General features: G+C 42.9%; 1 protein-coding gene across 2 annotated transcripts in view; it reads right to left on the bottom strand.

Moving 5' to 3' along the window:
- Positions 1-26,031, bottom strand: part of GRTP1 (growth hormone regulated TBC protein 1) — a 37,935-nt gene that overhangs the window by 2,796 nt on the left and 9,108 nt on the right. For both annotated transcript variants that reach the window (XR_005820040.1, XM_040557385.1), the window contains exons 4-7: positions 19,994-20,118; positions 17,575-17,671; positions 1,924-2,096; positions 1,616-1,801 (exon numbers count right to left, since the gene is read on the bottom strand). Coding sequence is in view for 1 of the 2 variants with exons in the window: in XM_040557385.1 (XP_040413319.1) it covers positions 1,616-1,801; positions 1,924-2,096; positions 17,575-17,671; positions 19,994-20,118 (581 nt within the window). In the remaining variant the exon portion in view is untranslated. The remainder of the gene's footprint in view (positions 1-1,615; positions 1,802-1,923; positions 2,097-17,574; positions 17,672-19,993; positions 20,119-26,031) is intronic.

Here is a 26,031-nt window from a genome sequence, read left to right as displayed (position 1 = left end):
CTTCTGTAATTTTTCTGGCTCTCACTTGTTGCTTTTGTGATCACAAGAACAATACATTTGTTTTCACTACTGCATTTAGGATTTCTGACAACAAAACTGTGAAGCAAGCTTAAGGACATAAACTTGCTTTGTGCCGAAGTCTGCAGCTAAGCTGCGTGGGCCCCTCTGTTCTCTCTACTTGTAGCCGACAGCTCTGGAGATGAGGTTATAAATGAGCCAGCTTTGAAAGCACTCTGATAAAGAAATCCCCACTGCATTAAACTGAAAACTAAGGTTTTGTTCAAGAGGGGAACATAAAACCTTCAGCTGTCATCACCTCCACTGGTAGCAGTATCGGCATTTCTGCAAAACAAAACCGGAGCAGGCCTTCCACTGTTCCATAGAAACCTAACCTAAATTGTTTATGTTACTGCCTTGGAAGCCCCCTCACTACAGTAACCACCCCAGTTAAAATAAACACTTCTGGAAAATAAGTAACCCAGATATTTTTATTGGGGAAAACTGCAAGAAAAAGCTAGCGGTCTTTCTAAAAAGTCATAGTAATGTCATTAAGGGGAGGAGCAGAAAAAAAAATATCCTTCAAGGACAAGTATTTGTATCAGTCTCTGAACTGGTATTCTCGTGGCAGTTAACATTTAACAAAACTCTTACTCTAAACTGTTTATGGAAGGGAAAATCCCTGCAAACATCTTCCTTTCAAGCTAAGCTACGCTTGTGATTTATCTTTCCCCTCTCTCTTTTACGTAAAAGACTGACAAGCACTAATAAGTTAAACCTCTTTTCCTCATATGAGCAAAAATGAAACACGGAACAACATCCTAACATTACAGACCTATGCGCAGAGCTCTGCCATGAGCACAGAACTTCTGGGGGTAAGAAGTCACCTACAGGGATGTCCTTTTGGGCATGCTCGGTAACAAGGGTAGTGAAGCTGGCTAAGTGATTTGTGACAGACCTGCTCCTGTTATTTTTGCAGCTAATGTATTTCACATTTCCATCAACTGAGTTAAGCTCTGAATCTAGTGTTCTGTATGCATTTAGCATCCGCTCTATTCATAATTTACAAGAATAATTCTTAGGCTGCAGGTTGTCGTAAAACTTGGGTACTCGACTTAAGGTTTCAGACTGGAGGTTAAGAGCTGGGTACTTTTCGTTCTCTGACTAACCAAGGCTTTACATTGAAGATTTATCAATGCAAGTTGTATCCTATAATAATCTATTACAATTCCTCTGAGAAAGCGCACAGGAACACAATCAATGCACAGTTCACTGAAAGCATTCGGTAAAGTTATTTTCTTGCCAGACTTCCTGCCTTAAAAAAAAAAAGTTTAAAAGGGCAGGAGGGATTTTTTCCCCCCCGGTAGGATAGAGAATACAAATGGATTGCTATATATGGATTTGGATAATAATTCTAAAATAAATAACAACAGTTTGAGTTTATATATATATATGTATATATGTATATATGTATATATACACACACACATATGAAAACATTCTTCATCCTTTCAGCAATTCCCACAGATACATTTCTGTGAACTGTCTCCACCTTTTTGATGGAGACAAGTCACTCTTGTTTTTAATTCCTAACAGCTAAAAGCTGTGAAGAATTTACCTGCATGAAGGTGTGACACTCTGTTACAAATGTTCCTTTGGTGATCTGCTTGAATTTATCACAAATGTCAGGGAAATTCGTGGCTTCCAGAATAAAAGCTTGGTGTTGCTTAATTAACGTTAAGGCCACGCGGAAGATGATCTTTGACCCTTCGTAGAACAGACAGTCCCATATTCGGAGCACGGTCTGCAGGAAAGGAGAGAATTCAGATTACTGCCCGTTTTCCAATAGGAAATTATTGCTAAAGCACCACAAATGAAATAATGATTACGGATGTACATTAAAAAGAACTGAATGTCACCGCTTACCTCTACTGGAAGAATGTCAATAAACAAGCAGATGAACCAGCGTGACACCACCAGGGTCCACATGACCCCGTGTCTTTCCATCAGCTCTGCCACGGCAGGAACTTTCAGTTTCACCAGCTCTCCCAGGACCTCCTGGTCGGTTTTCAGGCCCATCATTGCCGGGCTGTAATAATCTTGGAGAGAAGAAACCAAAATTCAGTAGTCGGTAGACATGGTTTTCCACAGAACTGAGGGGAACGTCCTGTATGGCTGAGTATGTAAATGTGTGCTAAGCCTATGAACCCGAAGTTTAATTAAACCGTGCAACAAAGATGCCTGCGTTGTGGTCATACAGCCCTTCTCTGTCAGCCAAGGCTCATCTCTACAAAATACTACTTAATTCATGCCTACCAAACCATCTTCTCTCTGATGTTCTCTGGATATTAATTCTTGGCAATTCATTCTTCCTTCTCAAGCGTGGGTAATCTAGGGAGCGTTCAAAGATACAATTCTAAAAACCTCACTAATATTTAAGGTTCAATAAATTCAGGTTCTTAATATATAAGGTTTAACCCCCCCCTTCCATGCAGGGGGGCGCAAACCTCCCAGACCACACTATACCCAGACAATTGGAAACAAAGCCTGTAGACTGGGTCCGGTCACAAACTGGAAATATGAATTTCTGCGTGTCAGCTGTCCAGGGGAGCTGGAGACCAGGTAACGCTTCCCTTTGGGTATGACCCAACCACTATGTTAAGTTTTTCACTTATTTCTCCGATCAAAGGAAATTCCACTTTTTCCAAGGAATAATTTCAAAAGGAAGTGAATGATGTGTCCCCATGGTAACACCTCTTCCCACTTAAAGATTTATCTGAGGGACAGGGATTGAAATTAGACCTACATCACTGCTCACTGCACTGAATTGTTGTAGCACCCTCCAGTTTTCTTAATTTTGGATATAACTGATAGTCCAGAGCCTGTTTGACAGGGGAAGCATTTATGTTACCGAGGTGCAGGCTGAATAACGAGCACCTCAGTTCCACAAACAAGTAGTTCTGGGCATGCTTAGAGAAGAAAACTATTATTTTAGTATTTAAGAGCTCGTCAGATGTCCCGGCAAAGGACAAGATTTACAGAGATGTTCAAGGAATCCACGTTACGATTAAACATCCACTGAAACATTTAGGGTGGACTTGGTGGCAAACCTTGAGGGTTCACTGGTGCTGCGCTGACAAAATTTGCATTAACTGAAAGAAATAACGGGTAACGCAAGCACCTTCCTGCGTGTTCCCTTCCTTTGCTAATTCTGAAAAGCTGCAGTTCAGGTTCCTCTAACTTAAGCTGGTCTCTGCCAAGGTTTCCAGACATGCACACAGCCTAGACCAACTTTGTTTCCTTTGTTCCCATGAAGAATGACAGGTAAAACTCCTCTACCAGCATAAGAGTTGCTGCTGCTGGATACATTCCTTTAACCAGTTGTCTTTGACTTGCTTGTGGGGAAAGCTTTGAGAGTTAAAGCACACGCAGTGCCAAGAGGAAGTATGCTGAAAACAAACAGAAAACTACACCATGACCTCAAAGCCAAAACAAAAACCTTTCTTTCTGCATGTTTTAGTCCTGTGCACATTTGTGAACTGACAAGCTGGCAAAGTAATGTTAACTGGCCAAGTAAACTTTGCCTAAAGTGCTGCTTTAATACAAGAAAAACATAACAAGGAATCACATTTCAGGTAAAAGAACAAGTTCTCTTCTCTTTCCTACCCTCTTTCCTCCTCTCATACACCCCCAAACCATTCTTTTTGGTGCTCCTGAGACACACGAGCACAGACTTCAAGTCACCACCAGCGAGTGTCCTTGGGAGGAATGAGGACCCACGTGCTCTGTGCAATCACCCGATACGCTGAACCCAACTGCGGCTGCTATTTTTAATTTGCACAACAACGTAAATGCCAGGATCCCAGCGAGGGCGCAACCAGACACCTGCCCAGCAGTCTGAGGGCTGGCGAGGAAAAAACGAACAGGCAGACAAGTTGGATACGTCGCTCCTGGAATGAGCGAAGCTGCGAGCAGCCAGGAAGCCTCAGCGTAAACTGAAATTGCATTCAGCTTCTCAGAAGGTACTGCTGGATGGAAAGGGGAAAGGAAGGATTCCCTTACCTGGGGCATTTACCTCCTGCTGTTCCTTGTGGAGTGGGAACGGCCCCCATGCACCTGATGTGCATTGCAGCAGGAGGAGCGACTGGGACTGTATGGCCGTGCCGGTAACTGAGCCATGGCGTTCTTCCCTGATGCCAGGTCATAACAGAGAGGAGCTGCATCCGAAGGATCAGCATCTGAGATGCTTTTGTGTGTCGTTATTATACATTCCTTATAGCCACCAGGGATATTACAGGTATTTGAGCAACCTGGTCTGGTAGGAGGTGTCCCTGCCCATGGCAGGGGGTTGGAACCGGGTGGGCTTTGAGGTCCCTTCCAACCCAAACCCTTCTGTGGTTCTATTAGTTATTAGCTATAATTTTTAATTATTCAATATATATTATTACTTCATGATACATATACGTTGTTATATGTTAACGTAAATGCATATCTAAAAATAGCTGCCCAAATTAGGAAGCAGCATTTCCAGTCCTCCAGCTGCATTGCTGCGGGACCCCGTGCAAACCTTACCCTCAGATCTCGGAGCGCAGCTACTGCACAAGGCACACGAGGGAAGGCACGACGGCGCAGCTCTGCCGCTGCGGCTCTGGTTCTGGCCTTCCAGGAGAGGCGACGCACCCAGCGTCATTAGTCAGAACGATTTTGTAACCTGGCTCGGTGCCCAAACGCGTGGTAAGACCAAACCTACTTCGCTCTTCTGCTTTGCTCCTACTTGCGAGCGATGCCCAACCCCTAAAGCCTCTGCAAACATCCCCTCAGCAAAAATTCTGCAGTTCTGCCTCTGTTCCCTGACTGCAAACACTTCACCGTGCGCTTCAGTTTCCTCATCTTTTGTAATTGGCTGCTCTGCCAGAACCTCTCCCCGAAGCCAAGACACCCTTGTTTATAAACAAGTCTACACAAGCTTAACCCCACACACACACCACAGAAACTTTCACAAGATACTGTGCAGCAAATTGGCTTTACTCACCTACCACCAAAATACATCAGCTTTATGATCCTTCCATATCTTATGCCACAAACTATTTGAAGTTTCTAGATATACAACATCTAGATTCAATGAACATACTCATTATTATTCCTTCTCTGGCAAAATATTGAGCAGTTTATGACCTAGAATGGATCTGGCTCAGAATCTGCTCCCAAGCTGCCACTCGCTAATTAAAAATAAACAAATAACTAACAAGTGTAGGCTAATTGTGCATCTATTGTTCTGGGTTGGTTTACAGGAACGTCCTCTGACAAGATGTTATCCCCTGAAAAAAACCACACGGTCAGATTGCTTCCTTTTATTTCTCAATTGTCAGATGGAAGTGACGAAGATTTAGGTGATCACACGCTACATTACTTTCCATCCCGTGTTCTGGAAGGCAACAAATGAAATACAGGATTGGAAATTATTACTCTGTACTACGATTAAACCATTATCAAATTCCAGAGGTCTGCCTGGATGAAAACTAAGTTCCCCAGTACCAAACTCCCCGTCTCCAAGCTCTTTTGCAAGCTGCTCGCAGGCTCCATGTGCAGAGTGTGTGGGCAACCGGGGGGATGCTGGCAGCTCCACACGCAGGCAGCTCCACACGCGGGCTTCACCCCAGTGGTTCACCTGGTGCTGTTCCTCTCGCACCAAAAGGAAGAGCCAGCTCCGTCCGCTGCCAGGCGATGCATTGCTACTGTGTGAGAAACAGGGCTAGAGGAAGGGACTTTTTTCCTTGTTTGTAGGGTTTCTTTATGACTGCGCTGCCTGTCGCACGCGGACGCTGAGCCTGAAACCTGTACGAGTGCGGAGCCTGGTGAAGAGATGCTCCTCAATCTGCTTTTCGCTGCCTCCCAACACAGCGAAGCACCAGCCCAAACCTTCCCAGTGGCGTTGTCCAGCACCCGGACTGTGCTCCCCAGCGGTAATGAGATTTGCAGGAAATAAGGATCAGGCTTGTAAGGACCGCGTGACCTTGTTCTGTGTTACGGATAGATTAAGCGGTTCCAAAAATAAAAGTTTAAGCAGCAGCACTCTTATAGCCTCGAATTACCTCTGCAAGTCAGAGCTGCAGAAGTTAAAAAAGACTCCTCCGAGTCCGTTGTGCGTATGTCAGGTTAAATATAAATACTCCTACTGGAAGTAGCAGCAGGCTAGGAATTATTCTTAGTATTACAGAAATACCCACGGCAAGACCCAGGCTCTGCTGCACGTCTTCCAGCATTTCTAATCATTATTTCAAAAGCCTGCATAACCCGGCCTGGGACACGCGGTGATTTATCTCGCAGGTCCAATTTATTTAACCAAAGGGAGACATTAAGAATTGGCTATTTTAACTTTTCTCACAGTCACGAGCCACATAAAGTACTTTATCTGTAGCAATGTACTCGTAATGTCCCTGGGAGCCAAGGGAGGGGGAAAAAAAAAACACTCCACCATTTTTGAAGACTAAGTTCTTTCCAAAGTGACCTCTCAGGTGCAAATTGCAGACCCTCAGCCATCTCCATTGACTACAGGTAACAAGTACAGAGGAGAAGAGCTACGCATTTGGGATGCATTCACAACTGACAGTGTACCTAGCCACCTAATGTTGCCCCTCGCTCACTTTTAAAGTTGTCCTTCTCCCCCCAAATGTTCATTTTTACACTGTTACACAACACCCAAAACGTCTCCTTGCTGTAGGAGCAGGTTAGTGTTTGCAATGAGACTTCCCTCAACGCCCCAAGAGAAAAAGAGACCCTCAGGCAAAAGCAGGCTGCCATAAACAGCAACTGGCCAACTCCACGGAAAGCTTCAGTTCTGCACCTCTAGTCAAAAGAGAGACAGATCCTACCACATGTTTTTGGGGAAACGGGCGGAAGGTGAAGGGTGACACCTTTTCAGCAATCCTTCACTTACTGTAAGAACTTGCTGTTTGAATCTTACTGAACGTGGAGGTTATTTTAAATAACCTTACAGAACAAAGCTTTTCTTTCCAAAAAGATACGCTACCACAACCGAATTTATGAACTTCATGCACAATGCACGCAATGAATTTTATCACTTCAGTTGCACAGAAGTCAAACCAGACCACAACAGCAGCCCCACCCCACCTTTGGAGCATCTCAGTGCCACGTACACTACTCCTGCGCAATGACCTACACGTTCTCCCCGTTGGCCACTCTCAGCCTCTTTTGCCCAGGAAGGAAGGGCAATGCTCTGCTCTTTTATTTCGACCAGGGGACAGTTCAAAAAGGTGCAACGGGGCTCGTAAGAATCTGTATCACAAGATTTGCATAAAGAGTTGGACAACACATGTTTGGGAGGAAATAAGAAAAGTCACAACAGGAAAAGGAGGAAAACCACGAGTACTGCCAATTCTTTTTGCAACATCAGGCCACAGTGACCCCCTGCAGATGTCCTGGCCAAAGTGATATCCTGCAGATACGTGGCTCAATGGCAAGCTGAACTCTCAACTATGGCATTTTAAAAACACGTTCCCTGTCCTCCAGGGGGAGGATGAGCAACACCCCAAAATAGGCCCAAGCTGGAGCTTTTACTTCATTGAACCAAAGCGAACCAAAACTTCTGTTCTGAGGTACTGACCTCACACCAGAACCAAGAGCAGCCAGCTCATTCACAATTGAACACTAGCTTTAAATATATATTATATAAATATAAATTATATATTTTATATATACATACATATATATATATATACACATATATATGTAAACCCAATTCATTTTGGATGGCAGAACTACCTTACAAAAGAGAGAACCCAACCCTTATAAGGGTGCTTACGGCTTGTGATATTGAGATTACACAAACTTTTAAATTACAATATTTTGAGAAATTATTTAACATTATCACCTTTTCAGCAAGCACAAAAAGGCAGTGTTCTGCATAATCCTGTGTGGCTGTGTTCACCCATCGCTTCTGATCCTAAACTTGGAAGATGGATGCTGTGGGACAGAAATGGCCTTTTGCTTTCTTATTTGCATTTCCTGCAGCACAATGGAAATCTGAGCAGGTGTAGTAGCTACCATTTGGAAACAGAAGAGGGATGCTGGTTAAATATAAAGACAATGGAAATAAATGCAAAAGACAATGGAAATAAAGGCAAAAGACAATATTCTTCCAACATTACAGACGACAAAGATGAAATATGAAGGAGCAAAGACTCCCCATGTAATCTCTTGGACACACAAAGTGAAGTTGGCAGTGTGCTAGAAAGCACAAATACAACTTTCAGACACTCTCGTTATGGGAAAAGAAGCAGGCTAGATTTGTTTTAAATACCAACTCACTGTCTTGCATTCAATAATGACATGGGCATCATTAGAAATGAGCACAGTTTAAAGTTACAGCTACCAAAGCAAGCTCGTACAGACTGCACGCAACACAGAGCAAAACGCTGTTGGCAGTTTTCCTGTCTCCCCTCTGCCCCTCTTTGTTGTGTTCACGGACACTGGGATTGCTCCTTTCGTAAACAGTGGGTTTATTTCCATAATACCCGTGAGCTGACAGACGCTAACGGACACGGGTTATTCACCACTCAGCTGTTTCCAACCAGCCTGGCCCGACTCCAGCCACCACGCTCAATGAATTTCACCAGTCCGCAGGGCTGCCTGCTTTGGAGAAGCCTCCAGCTCACCGGGTGGGGGTGATGGTCCCGGGAGTCAAGGTTTCGGACAGACTTTTAACTCAATTTCCTCCAATGGAGGGGAATTCGTGAGCAAACACTGCAGGTTGCCACAACTGCTTACCGTGCTTGTAGAGGGGACGAATACTCTGTTATGAGTTTGCAACCCTACCACGAGTCTTACATGACCGGCGACTGCAGCTCAGCGAGGATTCTGGTCTCTGGCTTTTGTGATTCCTGGATGGGATTAGGGAGAGGAACTACTTTATCAGTTCACTGCACCGACAAGATTATTCTTGACACCTCAGCACAAAACACAGCACTTTTATTATCTCACACTCAAAAATAACCCACGCTTTCTTCAGCTCTTTACAACAATGCTACAGTCATGCCACGGGAACTCCCTCACTTAAAAGACTTGGGCAGAAGCAGGAGGCTTAAATAGAAAGCTGAACAGGCACACGTGGCTCTAGCCTGATAATTGGAGAAGGAAACCAATCCAACACTTCAGTCTGAACAGAATGAAATCCACAATCCTCTTACTTCAAGCCTGAAGAAGCTAACGAGTATTAATTTTAATCTTGAAGCAACAGGTTTTAAGGCTGTAAGGGGTACAAATGGGAGAAGAGAGAAGAGACATACCTCTCCATCAGCCATAAACTGAAAACTTAGTAAGGCATTCAAGTCTTCTGAACATAAAACACATGAAAAAAAACAAGGCAATATTTCCCAAGCATCTCTGAAACTAAACAGACCATCACTTCTTGAACGTTTAGGTAGACAACAGGTACTGCTGGGCACTGCATGTGATTTTCTTCCTATCATTTCTCCTTTACTTCCAAAGCACATATCCCTCCATAAACACATTCTCAATGTAGCTCCCTACACTGCAGACGCATTACACTATGTTTTGAAATAATATCAAAGCTTGCAGTAGCTGAGCAATTGAAAATATTTTTTTTTCCAACATCTTAAGTTACAAATACATAAATCCTGAATAAGCAGGTCTTAGTTCAGGAAAAGCTAAAGTAATCCTTGGATATATTCACTGCTGAAGAAGAGAGTGTATTATCTCTGTATATGACATTAACCAAAACGAAGTCAGAAAACTGCACCAGCTCTGATATTCCCATTTAAGGCAGGAAGCTGATGGACTGGAAAGGATGTGAAGCAAAGGGTTATAAACACTACTTACAGAAATTGAGCTCTGTAAGGAACTTCTCTGTTTACAGAGTTTATCCAAGGAATATGAAAAGCAAACTTGACTGCTTCACAGAGGAAACACCCCAGACATTATGGGCTTTTCGACAGACGAAAACGAAGTCTTAAGAAGTAGCAGTAGCTACCGGTTAGAATGAGGCACATTCAAATAAAAAGCACGGCAAGCATTTTTAATAAGAGTGATTTGCCCAGAGAAGCTGTGGATGCCCCATCCCTGGAGGTGTTCAAGGCCAGGCTGGGTGGGGCTTTGGGCAGCCTGGTCTGGTGGGAGGTGTCCCTGCCCAGGGCAGGGGGGTGGAGCTGGGTGGGCTTTAAGGTCCCTTCCAGCCCAAACCTTTCTGTGATTCCGTGATATACAGCTCAAATACACTGCTAGGAGTGGTGGTAGAGTCTCTTCCAACCAAGTCCAGGGCCTTTCACAACAACAAGCTCCAGCCAAATGTGCCTGCAGTAGAGGGAATGGGAAGCAATGCTGCTGTTTGCTCGGCTGGCTTCTTGTCCAGCAAGCCCAGTTACAAATCTCACTCCATGAGCCTCGGTATCTAACACATGGATTAGCTGCAGTAGACAAATACATTTTCTAGGAGTATACAAGTTCAAATACAAAACTGTATATGAGGATCTACAACAAGCACCTACAACCCCATTTTACATTTGTCAGCAATTATATTATGCTTTTTGCTGTCCAAGTAAGATGTCCAGGAAGGCTGCATTATTGTAAATGAACACGCAGAGCCCCTGCTGACCATTAGAAGGTCAAAAATATATGCTATGAGGAATGAAATAAGCTATTCACTTTGGCTTTGCTTCTGCTGCTTTAATTACGGAGTTAAAACAGCACAATCCCTTTAATCAATACGTAGACAGCTCTGGCAAAACAACAGTGTTTCAACACTACACGTGCACATTAATGCTTCCACAACTAAAACCACTAGCTGAAAGCAAGCAAACAAAACGCCCCACCAACGCGACTACTTCAATAAAACATAAGGCACCAAATTTAAGTAAGTGCTGTGCGCTAAGACTTGGCTTTTACACATCCGGAAAAAAAAAAAAAAAAAAAAAAAACCACGGATCTCCTTCCCCCAAACCCATGCTTCTGTATTTCCACTGTTACCTACCTTCCTGCTTTATCAGCAGCCAGGCAGTTCTGCCTTTAATCGGACCTAACCAAATTAAGCGTTCATTTGAAAACTTTATTTTGCTGGTGGCTTTTGAAAGGGATTTGAAACTTTGATCGACTGGGGAGACAAAGAGGCAAACATCACTGCTGGCACAGATAGCCGAAGGCTGCAGTCCCCTCTCAGAGTGGGACCATGGAAGGACTATTAAAGATAACTCAAGGTTTAACATAATTACATCCTATTAATACAGGGCTTGCCTGCCAGCAGGAAAGAGATGGGCCTGACTTTTTGGATGGAATAAATCTTTTAGGTCCCGCTTCCACAGTGTAAACACAGCCACATCAAGGAATAATACAATACTCTTGAGCATTTTAAAACACTAAGGGTTCTTCTGGTGTGTAGCCAAAATTTAGCACATCCCCACACAAAAGTAAGGCTGAGAACATGTACATGTTGTCATACCCTAGAAACCCGTGGTTTAGACAAAACTGTTGTACTTCTACCCAGCTACCTAAAGCCCATACACTGAATATCGAGCTCACTTTTTATCGATGAGGCTTGTGATTTGCAAGGAATAAGATACATATAGGAAATAAAATTATTCCAAAAGTATAAGCATACTTATCACGTAAAAGCAGAAAAACCTTAGTTACTTGTTTCCTGCTTGCTCAAGTCTCCCAAGTGGCACAGCAGTTCAGATTTGTAAGTAATAAGCATTTCAGGCTTATCAAGGTTTCTAAATATACACACACGATGACCCCTACATTCCACCTTCAGCTTATCAGGACGCTACATGCTTAATTCCTGGATAAATACAACTGACCTCTAATGTTCAAAGATGAATCCTTTCATCGTGGCTGCTGACTAACAGTAGAACGTGTCAGTCTTCAGAGCCCCTATTTATCCAGCCTATCAGTCAAGCGTTCCTCTCTCCTCATGGTGGACGTGATCACAGAATCATTAGGGTTGGAAGAGCCCTCCAAGATCACCTGGTCCAACCACCCCCCTACCACCAATGTCACCCACTGAACCATGTCCCTAAGCACCACGTCCAACCTCTCCTTGAACACCCCCAGGGACGGTGACTCCACCACCTCCCTGGGCAACCTGTCCCAGTGCCTGACTGCTCTTTCTGAGCAGAAATGGCTCCTCATTTCCAACCTGAACCTCCCCTAGTGCAACTTGAGGCCATTCCCTCTTGTCCTACCAATAGCTACCTATGAGAAGAGGCCGACCCCCAGTTCCCCACACCTTCCTTTCAGATAGTTGTAGATAGCAATAAGGTCTCCCCTGAGCCTCCTCTTCTCCAAACTGAACAACCCCAGTGCCCTCAGCCGCTCAGTTCCTTCATCCAGAGGACGGAAACAAATATGTGCTTACTTGCAACCAAAAGCAAGCAGTCTGAATAGAAATACTTCATAGGTAGTACAGCATTCTGTATTTCTCAAGTGACTCTTCCCTCAAAACCTGAAGCCTGTATGATGGGACTTGAAAGAATGTCATAACATTGATAACATTGAGCAAGGGAAAGACAAGGATGCACAAGAGTTGGATGAGCAATTAGGTTATTATTCAGTTCAAATATTCACGCCTCTTACTGTGCCTAGTCTCTTCTGCAAAAATACCTGCAAGTCTATGGCTGATACAACTGAGAACCACAGCCAGCTCAAGACAGAAATGTGTTAGACCTTACTTAGCTGAACACGCAGACATTTGCCTTAACCAGCAGTTGCTAAGCTACACACCGAGTTAGTATCTTGCACTGCACCTTTTGTTCTTGCAGATAATGCCCGCTAGTTCGCTGCAGTCTACCAGTTTTGTGACTATTTCATTATTCAAAAATCCTTATTTTTAGTAACTGATAAACAACCATGCAGTACGCAAGTTTAAAGAAAAGAAAAAAAATCCCAAAAAAGTCACCTAAAAAAAATAGGCTGAAGGCACATTGCTAGACTTCCTTGAGGAAGACTTGTAGGCTAATTTAAGATTTCCATTAACAACACTGGAGAAGAAGAGCAAGCTGGTATTTGTTAACAATACTAACCTGGAAGGTGTTGTCCCATGTCAACACACACGGCACAATGGAGTAACGTAGTGAAAGAATTGGATTACGTGAGGATGGAGTCAGGGAGACATGATGATATTTAACAAAATACAGAGACAAGAGCGTGCAAACAGTTCACCAAAAGGTGCTATAAACTCCTATAAGCTGCGGGAAAACACCTGTCAGCAACGAAAGAGGACAGTAGTACATACATCATTACCAAGATCACAGATCAAAATGACCCAGAAAAAAAGGCAAAGGAGATCCTACAGTTTTCCCCTCTCAAATAAAACACTTTCAGCTGTGAAGAGAGAGAAATAATGCCACTGCACAAGGCACTAGCAATATACCCACTAGGGAGGGGAAAAAAGTGTCATTGTGAGCATGTCAAAAAAAAAAAAAAAAGATCTAACAAACAAGCACATAACATTTTTAGGCTAAGAAGGGAACAGAGACCAAAATACAAGAGAAGAGTTTGACTGAAGCAGCTTAGTAATACAAACCAAGTGAAAAAAGTGAAAAAAAAAAAAAAAAAACATGTTCTGAGATATATATATACTGATATATATAATGCCTGCCATGCTAAAGTGAGTTCAAACTGTCTTTTCCTCTCTTAAAACTCACCATTTAATCATAAATGTAAAAAAAAAAAAAAAAAAAGGCAAATATGCTCCGTAAATTACATACCAAAGTACCACAGTCATACGTTACCTCCTACCTGCTACTTTCTAAAGCCACCCCCCCAGAATTTCCTCAACAGAAGGAAAAATTTTCTCAGCAAGAAGTAAAGCTATGAGCAGAACAGAAACAGCAGAGCTATACTGCACAAAAATTGCAAAGCCACATTTTCTCTGAGTTTGAACTGAATCCATACTGGTTCTTCTGGCCAATGCTGTCTGCTCCAGCTCAGTCTATTTTGACTGAACCCGGGAATAAAAGGATCTTGGTAGCACCCAAAACTTCAGTTAAACAAACAGCTGCATTCTCCCATGGCGTGTTTAAATGAGATATGCCCCTAATCCCTCCAAACCCCCAGCTGAGCAGCTGACAGCCACAACAGGCATGGGGCTGGCCTTCAGCAGAAGCACAAATCCTTCTGGCTCCGCTCAGCTGCACTGACCAGCGCTGAGCTCAGCCAGATGCGCGGCGTACACACAGCCCTACACACCAGCAAACCTGTTTAACTTCTGCTGGCTCCCTCTTACAGCTGCGCCAACTCCATCTGGGTGTAGTGGGATGATTCAGACAGAAAAACTTCTGCTTACGAGGTCCCATCGCCAGTTGTCCCCTTCTGCCAGCGGGTGGAGGAGTCGCACCTCCATCGTAGTCTATGGCACATCTCTCTCCCTGGTATAAAGACCACTAAGACTGGGGAGGAGAGCTGTGGACTGGGGAAGTCCTCCTCTGTCATTTCCCCCAGGAGCTGCCTCTAATCCTTTACCTGTCACACGCTACATTTTTCAATAGATGACATGATCTGTGGCTGGTTTGGTTCACCTGGTGACCAAAACAACCCCTGCCAGTACCCAGGTGTTGAGTGCAATTATACGCTTGCGGGCAGGGGCAAGGAAGCTTTCACAGCAGCACCTCAGAGGGCAGAGGAGGAATTTCCAAACTGTCCTGAATCGCCCCCGATTTAACTGCAGTGACACGGGGATGCTTGGAAAATGAGGACATGACCTGGAGGCATATCTGTCGCAGTGAAAGGGGAAAACGTGTAGCTCATAATGCAAACAGATCAAGAAAAGAGCCACAGTAGTGAAACTGAAGGAAAAAGACTGGCTTAACAAACCGTCAGCACCCAACGAAACTGACTGCTACTTTTCCCTCTGAAGACCCGGAGAGTACACAGTACTTCTCTGCTTTCCCAAGGAGTAATTGAAGGGCTTTAAACTGAAACGTGCTGTACCCTGCACTATTAACACAAGGGTAGTACTTATCTGAGACAGTTTCTTTATGGATACAGTCTGTCCGCCTCTCTCTCACACATACATAATGTTTCTGAAATTATGATGATTATCCATCATGCTTTGAATTTCATAAATGTACAATTCAAGCGTGACCTGAGAGGGTAGTGGGGATAAAAGGAAAAAATATAAATATATATATGTATGTATAAAAATCACCACCATTATGACAAAGAACTGTCATGCAAATTTTTTGGCAGAAGAAAAGCAGCATCAAGTTTTCTGACGATGAAGCCTCGTATTCCTTCAATGCAAATATTTGCACTAGATAGAAGATTCACCCTACTAACTCGGGCTCTTGTTGAGGCACCCGAGCTGGAAGAGGTACCTCAAACTCTCTTAAAGCTGCCTGTGGAGGAGAAAGGGGCACAGGCAGGTTAGCGATTCTGATCAGATATCCCTTTCACCACTACTGCCAGCACGCACGTTTCTAACGTCAGTACCTCAGTTGGATGCCTCTGGACTGGACGTGCTGAACCCAGGCCAAAGTCTGTAGTAAGACTCTCATTACAGGGTAGTAAATATGTATCTATAAACAGGGCAGTAAAAAATATACCTATGGATCTAAGTAAATGCACATCTCCTTTATACACAGTAATTGCCTTTCACATTATCAGTTTCTTCTCAACACCAATGCTACCAGCATAACATAAATGCAGCAACTAAGAGGGCAAAATAGGAGCAACTTTTGTCATTTAGATATCAGCGATGCGTCGAAGGATATTAAGGGCTTCACGACAAACTAATTGAAGTAAATTCCTTGCCAAAAGCAATGATAAATTTATGAATATATCCTGAGCTGGAAGGGACCCACAAGATGAATAAAAAAAATCTGAGTCTACTCCTTTGTCCCAAATAAAAACATGCAGGACTATCAAAAAGATTATCAGCAGAAGTTGCCACACATCAGTTTGCCATCAAATGTGCCTTTTACTGAGGGCCCCCAAAAGCGATGCCAATGGAAAGACATCCTCCGATTTCAGCCAGTGACAGGTCACATGGCAGACAGGAGCCTGCTGTCTCCTACCTGTTTGCACAGCTTATAGTTCTCAAGGCTGAACAAACCAACAGACAGTTGGTTTCTTCAGGCTATTGTCATAGCTTGAAAGTAAGCTTCAAGGCTGCAAAATCTCAAATATTTGCAGACTGACTCAACACGTCACAGTGCTCCCAGCCAGTTCCTACTCCTGCAATTTGCAAACTCTGTCCAACCATTCTGCTTAACGTGCAAGGGAAAAACTCAGCTCCTACATGATGTATTCGGTGTAAAAGGTAATTCTTGCACTTGGTCAAAAGCATTAAAAAAACTCCCTCAGCTCTTTATCTTTCTTAGAGTCTTTCCCTTCTCTTCAAAAGGGAAGAAAAATGTTTTTTTAAAATCTTAAACCAGACCAGAAAGAAACAGAAATACAAGTATCAACCTTGATGCCTTTGACCAGCACTTAGCTGACGCTGTAATATTGTAGTCAGCCTCCAGACATTTGGGATAAACATCTGTTCAAAACCAAAACTTGGCCAACAGCAAATTTCACAGCCTCCTTACAGAAAAATGAGTCTCTTCTGTTCTGAATATGACACACATGGAGCGTGTAGCTGTAAGTCAGTCCCATGCACAATGCTCATGGGAATTCACGATGAAGCCATTCTTCCTCTAGAATTAAATCCCAAGAAAGAACATTCCCAAATATATTTCACAGGATTATAAATCATAGCTGTGCCTGATGTTTGCTTCTGGCTTTGAACTACTCCACATGTGGTGAGATTCAGTTTAACATGAGGCAAAATTCTGTGTGAAAGCTCCTGCTGCAAGCCCAGGCAAGGAAAGTTAGGGAGCTACTGAGCCGACCAGATGTAAATGCTATCTGCACTGTAGGGTGCACTGAATTTCCCTAAAGACTACTGACCAACCTGGCTAGATCACAATCGATTATAAGAGCTGTGAAGGGAACTTCGCATACAGCCACAGGCAGGAACTTTGACGTTTGCCTGCTCTGCTGCACTATCAGTGTGTGGAAATGCCCAAGGCATGCCCACTCAGAGGGTCCCCACGCCTAGCAGAAGCCCACTCCACCTTGCCAGCTGTCTCTGAAGAAAGCTCACGCTGCCTCTTGCCAAGCCACTGGGAAGTGCTGCTGCAGGCTCAGTGCTCAGTCTGTGTGCATCTCCCACCTTTGCTCTGTGATTACTGCTTCATCTGTGCCTCATACCACATTCCTGCAAACAGAAACGCCAAATCCCAGACACCCTCAGTTCTGTTCCCCAGCTTCACACTGGCACAGGAAGACACCTACCTAACAGGTACAAGTAGGGATTGAGAAATAAGACTGCAAATTACCATACAAGTAAACCACTCCATCAAGACTAAATTGTAACTACAGAAAAGACAAGTTTTGCCTGTGTGTGGTGTCTTTGTCCTGTGCTTCCAGGACCCTAAAAAGTCTTCAGTCCATGCAAACCCATTTTAACACGTGAACACTCTAAAAATGGACAAAAACACAAAGATAAAATAAAAGCCAAGCTCCAGCATACAAAACAAACTCTTCAAGTTTTTACCATACCGGGCAATATTCTTCCAATAAGAGCATCTAGCAACCAAAAGGACTCCTCTTCATTCTTTGTAATAAGAATCAGGTATCCAGCTATGAAATTCATGCCCTGAAAAAGAAAGAAGAATTTTAAGATGCGTACACTTACCTCCAAGAGTTTCTAGTTCATTTATTTCGACTAAAGGCTAAGTTACCGCAGTTTACAAAGGGGACGTATCAAGTAAAGTCCAGTAATAAAGGCCACTGTTTGAGTAAGCTGTTAAGCCGGCAAGATGACAGCTAGTGAGAATTATTAACAAAGCTCAAGGAGAGAAAATTAAAAGAAAAAGCTTAGTAGTCTGTAATTTACTTTAAATTTTCCCTTTTTAAAAAATCACAAAGCAATGTCCTAGTGTAACTATTGATTGTTCTGACCAGAACCAAAGCATAGCTGATTTGGATGTGCAATGCAAACAGAACACACCTGCAGGTGGACCACGCAGCTGCAGAAGGAGAAAGCCTGATCCAAACACTCCTTCGTAAAAAGTTGCAGCTTTTATGAGCTGTTGCTGCTTAGCTCATCAAACAACTGTATACAAATCATTTGTTTCCATTAGTATCTCCAGTACTGCCTGTGGTAGGCAATGACTCTGGCCACTGCAGCTCCTGCCTTTCAATGTAAAAAGGAAGGGGAACAACAGGAAGGAGCGAGGGGGAGCTACCAAAAAATTATGAAAACTAGTCAGCCCATAACTGGCCTATTCTGACTGCATAGAGAACACACAGGTTGTGAACTGGTATTCCCCATAAACATACTGCCTCAGCTTCAGGCACTTTTTTTGTATCCACCATAATATCACTAAGTTATGGCAGTATTACTAATTTACATGCATGGTAGTTCACTTGCTTTGGATTCCTCATCTTGAAAACAAACAAACAAAAAACATTTAAGTGTATCTTTTCTATTGTAAACAAGACGACAACTGCAATATCACAGCAAGCACACCAGCATGACAATTTACAAAAGGTGTCTCTGAAAATGTTCCTAAGCTAACAGGAAATTATCTTTAAATATTTACAGGCTATGAAAGCTGGTGTTGGTTACATTGCCTTCTTCAGTTTCATCTCTTTATTTGGCCTTCTCCCTGTTCTCTCCCCTTCCACGTTTGACTTCCCCAGCACTGGCTATGGGCACAGGCAGCAGCGCTGTCTCTCGGTCTCCTGAGTGCTGCCAGTCACAGCTCTGAAAAGATGACGGCCACCAAGAGGGCCCTTCACAGCCTCTGGAAGCCAGAAGTTCCTATCTCAGCTGAAATCTCATTTCTTGCATTCAGCAGATTTGACTCGCCTGTCCCACCACACAAGGCCTTGCAACGCTCCCATAACACGGAAATATTAGGACATGGCATCTTCCCCAGGGCTTCATTTTCAAGCTTGGAGTCACTCAGCACTTGTTACTCAGACGGCTTGGACAGACCTTGCGTGGCCTTACACGGCGCTCGCCCTTCTAGCCAGGGAGGCAACGATTTGTTTCGAGGCTGACAGCTCAGTAACTGCTTCTATCTATGGTGACAAGAGACTGCTTGGCATTTAACATGGCATACACAGGAAAATACTCTTAAGCATAAATTCACAGGACTCTTGATTTTAGGTAATGTCATGCCCTTGTCACGGCATGACCATGCAAAGCCCAATACGCTCCCAAATGGGGGGGCTAAATGCCAGCAAATACTACAAATGCAGTAGGATTATGAAAATGCCCCTGAAGAGCCTTCAGATGCTAAAATGAATTCCGCAAAATAAAGTACTTTTTTTTTTTTTTTTTTAAACTCTGAATTTTCTAATGTTTACAGGGTCTCTCCTATTGTGCAGCAGGCACCACAATATCTATCTGGATGAAGTCTGCTGCTTCACTAGTAGAAAACATCCATTCCTGAAACATTCCCTGATTTACAACGTGCCTACCCAATTATCCAAAATCCTAGATGATATATCACATGAGCACTGGTTTTCCTGTATTTTGAAAAACGTTCCAGTGAAAACAAAGACAACTGAGATCTCATGATGACTCCTACACACCAAGGACTATTCCAGGAAAGACGGCAGGAGGGAGGAAGAGGGAAAGACAAGTTCTCTTTTTCCTCCTGTCCAAAGCGGCTAATCTTGATGCAACTATGTGTAATGAAACGCTTGTTTTGCACTTAATGAATCAAACCAAATACAGTCGAAGTAGCTACAAAAAGACCCTGGGGAAACTCACAAGGACACCTGAACTTGCTTGAAGTGATTAATTTTTTTCTCTCCCAGGGCCATTTTAAAAACAGAAATTGTTTGTGGATCTGCTTCTGAAAGCACACATTCAAATGGACAAAACCAATTACCATTGGTGAAATGCAGCATTGCTTAGAAACAAACAAACGGGGGAAAAAAACACAACACAACGACTACATACCTGACAATATCCTACTGCTTTATTGTGGTGCCCGTATGCTACCAACACATTGTAGAGCGTGTGCTGCAGGCAGGGATCAGCCGTTTTGCGGAATTTTATGTTATCTGGAAATGTTCTATTCATGTCTAGACAAAAGGGAGAAAAATGATCAAAATTAAGAGCTGTTCCCTCCTTGGCTTTCAAAGCAGACTTTTACAGCTTTCCTGAAGCACAACTGAAACCTCATTAAACTGTAGTTTTGGTGGATGAATTTTAACAAGAACCAGCTTTACCTCTGTTTTGGCTAAAAGAGCATCTACACTTGAGGATAATCCATTCCTAAACTGACTAATCCTATTAGGGTACAGAAAACAATTTAAAGCAGGACTAAAGAAATTCTCCTGCAGAATGGACTCTAGGTCTGACTGCAAAAGCTTAAATGAAAGCAAACCACTCATTTAGACCAACAAAGAGAACTCATACCAAATTTATCTAGCAGAGCGGCCTGAAATGAGCTGCACCTCTAGGAAAACATTCTCGTAACAAATCCAATGATCTTTCGGTTGACTTATCATTCAGGGAGCTTCAACCAAACAGTCCCAAACAACTAAAAATATAATCTTGGTCCTGCAACTGAGCACGTCTACCTGAAATCACTGTAATTTTTTTTCCCTGTGATGGGACCATTGGACAACCTTTTCCTTCCTTTGCGCAAGATCACCAAGAAGGAGATTGATTTGTCAACAGTGCACATGGCACATCCTTAGCTCAGTGCTAAACCAAGGAAGGACTGTGCAGTTACTGACACTTCAAAACTTTCATTTCTTCTGGACCAAATGCGAATAACAGGCCTCATCTCTCTCTACAAAGGCCTAAAAACTAGGCATGCAGGTTTGAGCTGGTCACCCAAAACTCCCTTTGGTTGTTGGAAAGAAAGAGGCAGAGTTAATTTTTAGCTTGCTTCACTCTATAAAGAAGGAAGCCAAGGTTACTAGTCCACTTGCATGTCTGACTTTCAGAAGTCCAAGTCAGGGAAAAAAAAATGTTTTAAAAGTAACATTACTTTGAAGATTTTCAAACCTTGAGACATTAATAAAACAACAGTTATTTTGGTTGGCTTTAACAAAAACAAAGAAAAAATGAATTACAGTAAACAAAACAAAAAAAAATCAGTAACAGTATTACTGTACAGATATTTATGTCCTAGAGTTATCAGATCCTATCAGCTTTTCCTGCATACTGGAAGAAGTCTACTACAGCTTTGACACAAACTTGAGTTGTAAGCAACCAAAGGAAGAAAGTCGCCCAAAATCATGATTAGTTTCATGGAAATCACAAGCATTAAAAAAACTTTACACTAATCACTATTTCTTCCTTTTAAAGTCAATAAATCATTTACAGAAACAGGAGGGTTGGAAAATATTTCACCTCACCACTCACGTGACTTAAAAGAAAAGCTCAAGGAAAAAGATAATTTTTAAAAGGACTTGAGTAACAGCCAGGCTAACTAAGGATACAGTTGCAGGAACAAGGGGATAACTAAGTGCTGTCTTTCCTCTTGCTAGGAAGAGCAGCATTGTATTTGCATAATCAGAATAATTTCTTGTTTATTGAAGTATAGGCTGGGCTTCACAAAAAAAAAAAAAAAAGAGGAATGCTGACATTTCAGCAGTGGCTCTTCCCCCCAAGCTGTGCAGAATAAGGGCAAGAGGGGAAGAGGAAAAGTCCCCTACACACAGAGCAGAAGCAGACCAAACTGAACTGACCTTTAATTTCACAAGCTGGGGAAGGCCTAAGGCTAGAGCATCAGCTCCTACTTGCTTTCTCATTACAGACCATGATTTTCCATTAAGGTTGGGAGAAACCTTTCAGTCCCACAAGCCGTCTTTTGTCAGATCATTACCGTGAGCATAGAGCAGCAAGAGCAGGCAGTCCTCCTTCCTCCCCTCTCCACTCTCCCCTTCTGCTCCCACCTGCATGTTTTTCCCCCTCCTACAGCTCTGAGGCTCCTCCAAGCACAAGCCAAGCAGCGCCAGCCCACTCGCCAAGCTTGCACAAGCCAATGTGTTTTGCCGTTTTATCGGACTTGTGCCAGAGATGCCTGAAGGCAAATGGCAGAGGCAGACGAAGAGAGATGTACCTGACTTGAGCACTGACCCCACTTTACTACAGCGGTCCCAACAGGGATGGCTGAACACCTCCTTCTCCCCATCCACACTTCAGAGCTGACCTGCTCTCCACTCACCTACCTCCTTCTGTTAGGACAGATGTTAGCGGCCAAAGGAACACAACCTCAAGCTACTCCAGTTTGGGGGAAAGAAAATCACCAGAATGGACTGAGCAGGGAAATCAAAGTGAGTGCTTTCTACTGTTAGATAAACCCCAAAACCATGACAATCTTGTGTGCAGACCTGCTGACTAGATCCAAGCTATGCACAGGAGCACGGGGCCAGGAGGAAGGCCACAGAGAAAAGACGAGCTATTTCTTTGCAGTACACTCAGATTAAATCCCAAAAGCTTTTTATTTCAGATGATCCTTCAGTACTGGGAGGTGGCGGTGTTATGCTGCTGCGAAACAAAACCAACAGCTTTCCTCTCCTGTTGATTTATCTCTGTGCAGCAAGCATGAGAAGACCGTTGGCTTGCTTCTTCCCTTCCAGAGGACTGCAGCATTTTCACCTCTCATTCAGCAACACGAACATAGGCAGAAAACCACATTAGACTCAGTTGTAGAAAGAGATATCTATTTTAAAACCCTAAATTAGAAATGTAGATGTTATTTCTGGAACAAAGAGATTTAAATGTGCGCTCCATTAATGTTTTTTGCATCAGTCTTGTGCTTTTCACATTTAGGTTCCTTCAAAAGCCAGGCATGCCTACAAGCCAGACTTCTCCAACTTGCTACCCCACCCTTTCTGTACGTATCTTCGTATCGATGTGCTTCCCACTCCCAGACACAATGCCCGATAAATTACACAAGCATTTATTTATTTATTTATTAACATCCTATACTCCATGTGGGTAATGGCCACAAAATGGAGCACAGGAAGTTCGGCACCAACATGGGAAAGAACTTCTTCACGGTGAGGGTGACGGAGCACGGGAACAGGCTGCCTCGGGAGGTTGTGGAGTCTCCTTCTCTGGAGATATTCAAGGCCCGTCTGGACGCCTACCTGGGCAGCCTGCTCTAAGGAACCTGCTTTGGCAGGGGGGTTGGACCCAATGACCTCTTGAGGTCCCTTCCAACCCCTACACTTCTGTGATTTTGATCACACTTCTTCACTACTGTTAGTCTGTAACTTGCTTCTGTTCTGAATACATTCCAGGCAAGTAATTTTTTTTATTTTATTATTTTTTTTGCCAAGTACAAGCATTCAAAAACTCCAGTGAAAACCTAATCTCATTATTCTGGAGGTCATCAATTACAATTTGAAAAAATAAAATACATAAAGGGTATTTTAAATTTGTTATAATTGGATATTCAGGACTTATCTTCAAGCTTTACTTCGTAACAATGAGAACTACAAATTGTTCTGGAGATTTGGTTTTTTGGTTTGTTTTAAAAAGTTATGTTGAAGTTTGCTATCAACTAAGACTAGAGAAATCAAGCCTGAATCACCCAGCTTCAAGTAATAGTTCAATAGCTTACAGCAATCAAGAAAGCAAACTGGGATAGGATTTTCTACAAAAGGAGATGATAATACCACTGCATGGAATTGAGAAGCATCCTGTATCTTGGTTATTGCATAAACCCCAGTCCCTTTCACATCCAAAAGGTGATACCAGAATTGGAGAGAACACGGAAGAGAATGACAACAATCACAGGAATGAAATGGCTACCATACACAGAAAGGCAAAAAGGATTAAAGCTCTTTAGTCTGGAGGGATATGCTTATGAGTGAGGCAGCACAATGATCTGCAAAATCATGAGCAAGTTGAAGGAGATGAAAAAGGAGCAACACCATGTTTTTGGTGATTTTTTTCCCCCTATCCAGTGCTATTAACTACAAACATGACATGACTCAGGAAGTCCCCCAATTCACAGATAACTGGACACTAGGTAAAATATTCTGAGGAAGTATCACCATGCACTTTCCTTCTCCAGTTCTTCCTTTAACTGTTTCGGCAGACAGACAAGGAGACGAGGTAGCAGTTGGGCACCACCTGATTTAACTTCTCTAAAACAGAGCCCAAAGAGCTGACACTGCTCTTCCACATGGCTAAATGCCATGAAAAACTCATGAGAACGTTCCCAACCTCCACGAATAGTTCAACCCCCCTTCAGAGAAACTTATTCGTGCTTTGAGAGTAAAATATTCACTGTCTGAAGCGTAGAGTCGATTTTATAGTTGGCTATTGTCTGAATTACAGTTCTGAACCTATTACGAATGATCCCACAACCGCTACCCGACCCACACAGCTAGGCCCTCAGGCCAGCGGTCACGAGGTGCCGTACAGGCCGTGGGGACTCTCAGATATCAGACCCCAAGTTTGTCACCAATACAGCTCCCCCTCATGAAATGCTGTAGTGGGTTTACGTGGCAAGGTTTTGGTAGCAGGGGGCCATAGGGGTGGCTTCTGTGAGAAGAATCTAGAAGCTGCCCCATGTTAGGTAAGGGCCCCGCTGCTGACCAGAGCCGAGCCAATAAGCGATGTTGTTTGCGCCTCTGTGAGAGCAGATTTAAAAAAGGGAAAAAAATAAAAAAGTGAAAACATGGATATTAGCTGCATGTGTACATGGGAAGACTTGCACACACTACATACTTACCTGAAAATGGCCTGGTTGAAGGGGGACTTACTGCAAAGAAGCTACATTAACTTAACGCCCAGGCCTTTTTGTAGCCTGCAGGTAGACTGTGTCAGGAGGACACAAAGGACAACACCACTTGTCCAACTGAACTTTACTACATCAGTGCATGAACAACAAAGCTCAGTAGAAACATATTCCCTTCTAAATATGTACGTAAACTAAACTATGAAAATTGCCATCAACTTTCAGAGACCTGCATTCCTTAAGTTCTTATTTTTACGTTTAAAGTAAGAAGTCTTCTCTCCCACATTTCTCTTCAAAAATAAAACCCAAAAGTGTTCCAAAAGCAGGCGTCATAAAACAAAATCATCAATAAAGCCCATCAGTTAAGAAACAACAAGATGAAGAAGAAATCGTTCAAAGGATAGTTCAGATTTATTGTTATTACTAATCAGATTCTTCTTTAAAATTAGACCATTTCTCTGTACAGTCCACCTGCATTTTTTAATTTAGTTACATCCCATTTAAGACATTTCCATATTGAAAATAAGTTCTAAATGGAAATGAAAATTGTTTGGAGCTTCTGGGCGTGTAAAAGAAACAGGTAACTGGCTCTTAAATATTTTACAAGGGATTTTGAAGTCTTAAGTTGGCCTTGCCCTCCTGTCCCTCCCACTGAAAAAAAAAAAAAGCACAGTTGCTATTCTCTTGTTTTTAAAGTGCAGCATTGTGTTGGGCTATTACTCTACAGCCGGGATATAAGACTAAATACAGCACAATTGTCTGAAAATGTTGGAAACTGCAGACCCGAGAAGTGCATGGCAGCAAGATTCCACATCCTAATTTAGTTTACTGTTAAAAACAACTGCTATGATGGGAAAACAACACAAGCAGAAATGAACTCAGACAACAATTTACACTGAAACAGTCCTCAGCTGAAGCTCATGATAAAGTTTGTACAGTCAAGAGGGGCATTAAGTTCATTAACATAAAATTTCCATTCACCTTAAACACTTTTCTCCTAACCCTCATATGTTTACGTCATTGCTACCTTTCTGAAGGGAAATCTATCACTCTGAAAGTCTGAGGTCCTTTTCGTATTTTTTTCCCATCCAACTCATTTTTCTTGCATCCCTTTCCCTCACTTGCTCCTTTTTAGTTTCCTCTTCTGCAGTTTACCTATCGATGCAGTCGCTCTTCCAAAAGTTTAGTTCCTCAGTAATTCAAAAGTAGATCTTTAGCTTCTGACATTATTCTTCCTCCCCCGCGGAAATATTTTAATTCATTGTATAACCAGTGTGAAAAGCTT

This window comes from Cygnus olor, chromosome 1 (assembly GCF_009769625.2).
Source record: "Cygnus olor isolate bCygOlo1 chromosome 1, bCygOlo1.pri.v2, whole genome shotgun sequence".
In the NCBI taxonomy this organism is placed as follows: Eukaryota; Metazoa; Chordata; class Aves; order Anseriformes; family Anatidae; genus Cygnus; species Cygnus olor.
Note: the sequence above shows the minus strand (reverse complement) of the source record. Positions and strands in the feature narration are given on the sequence as shown.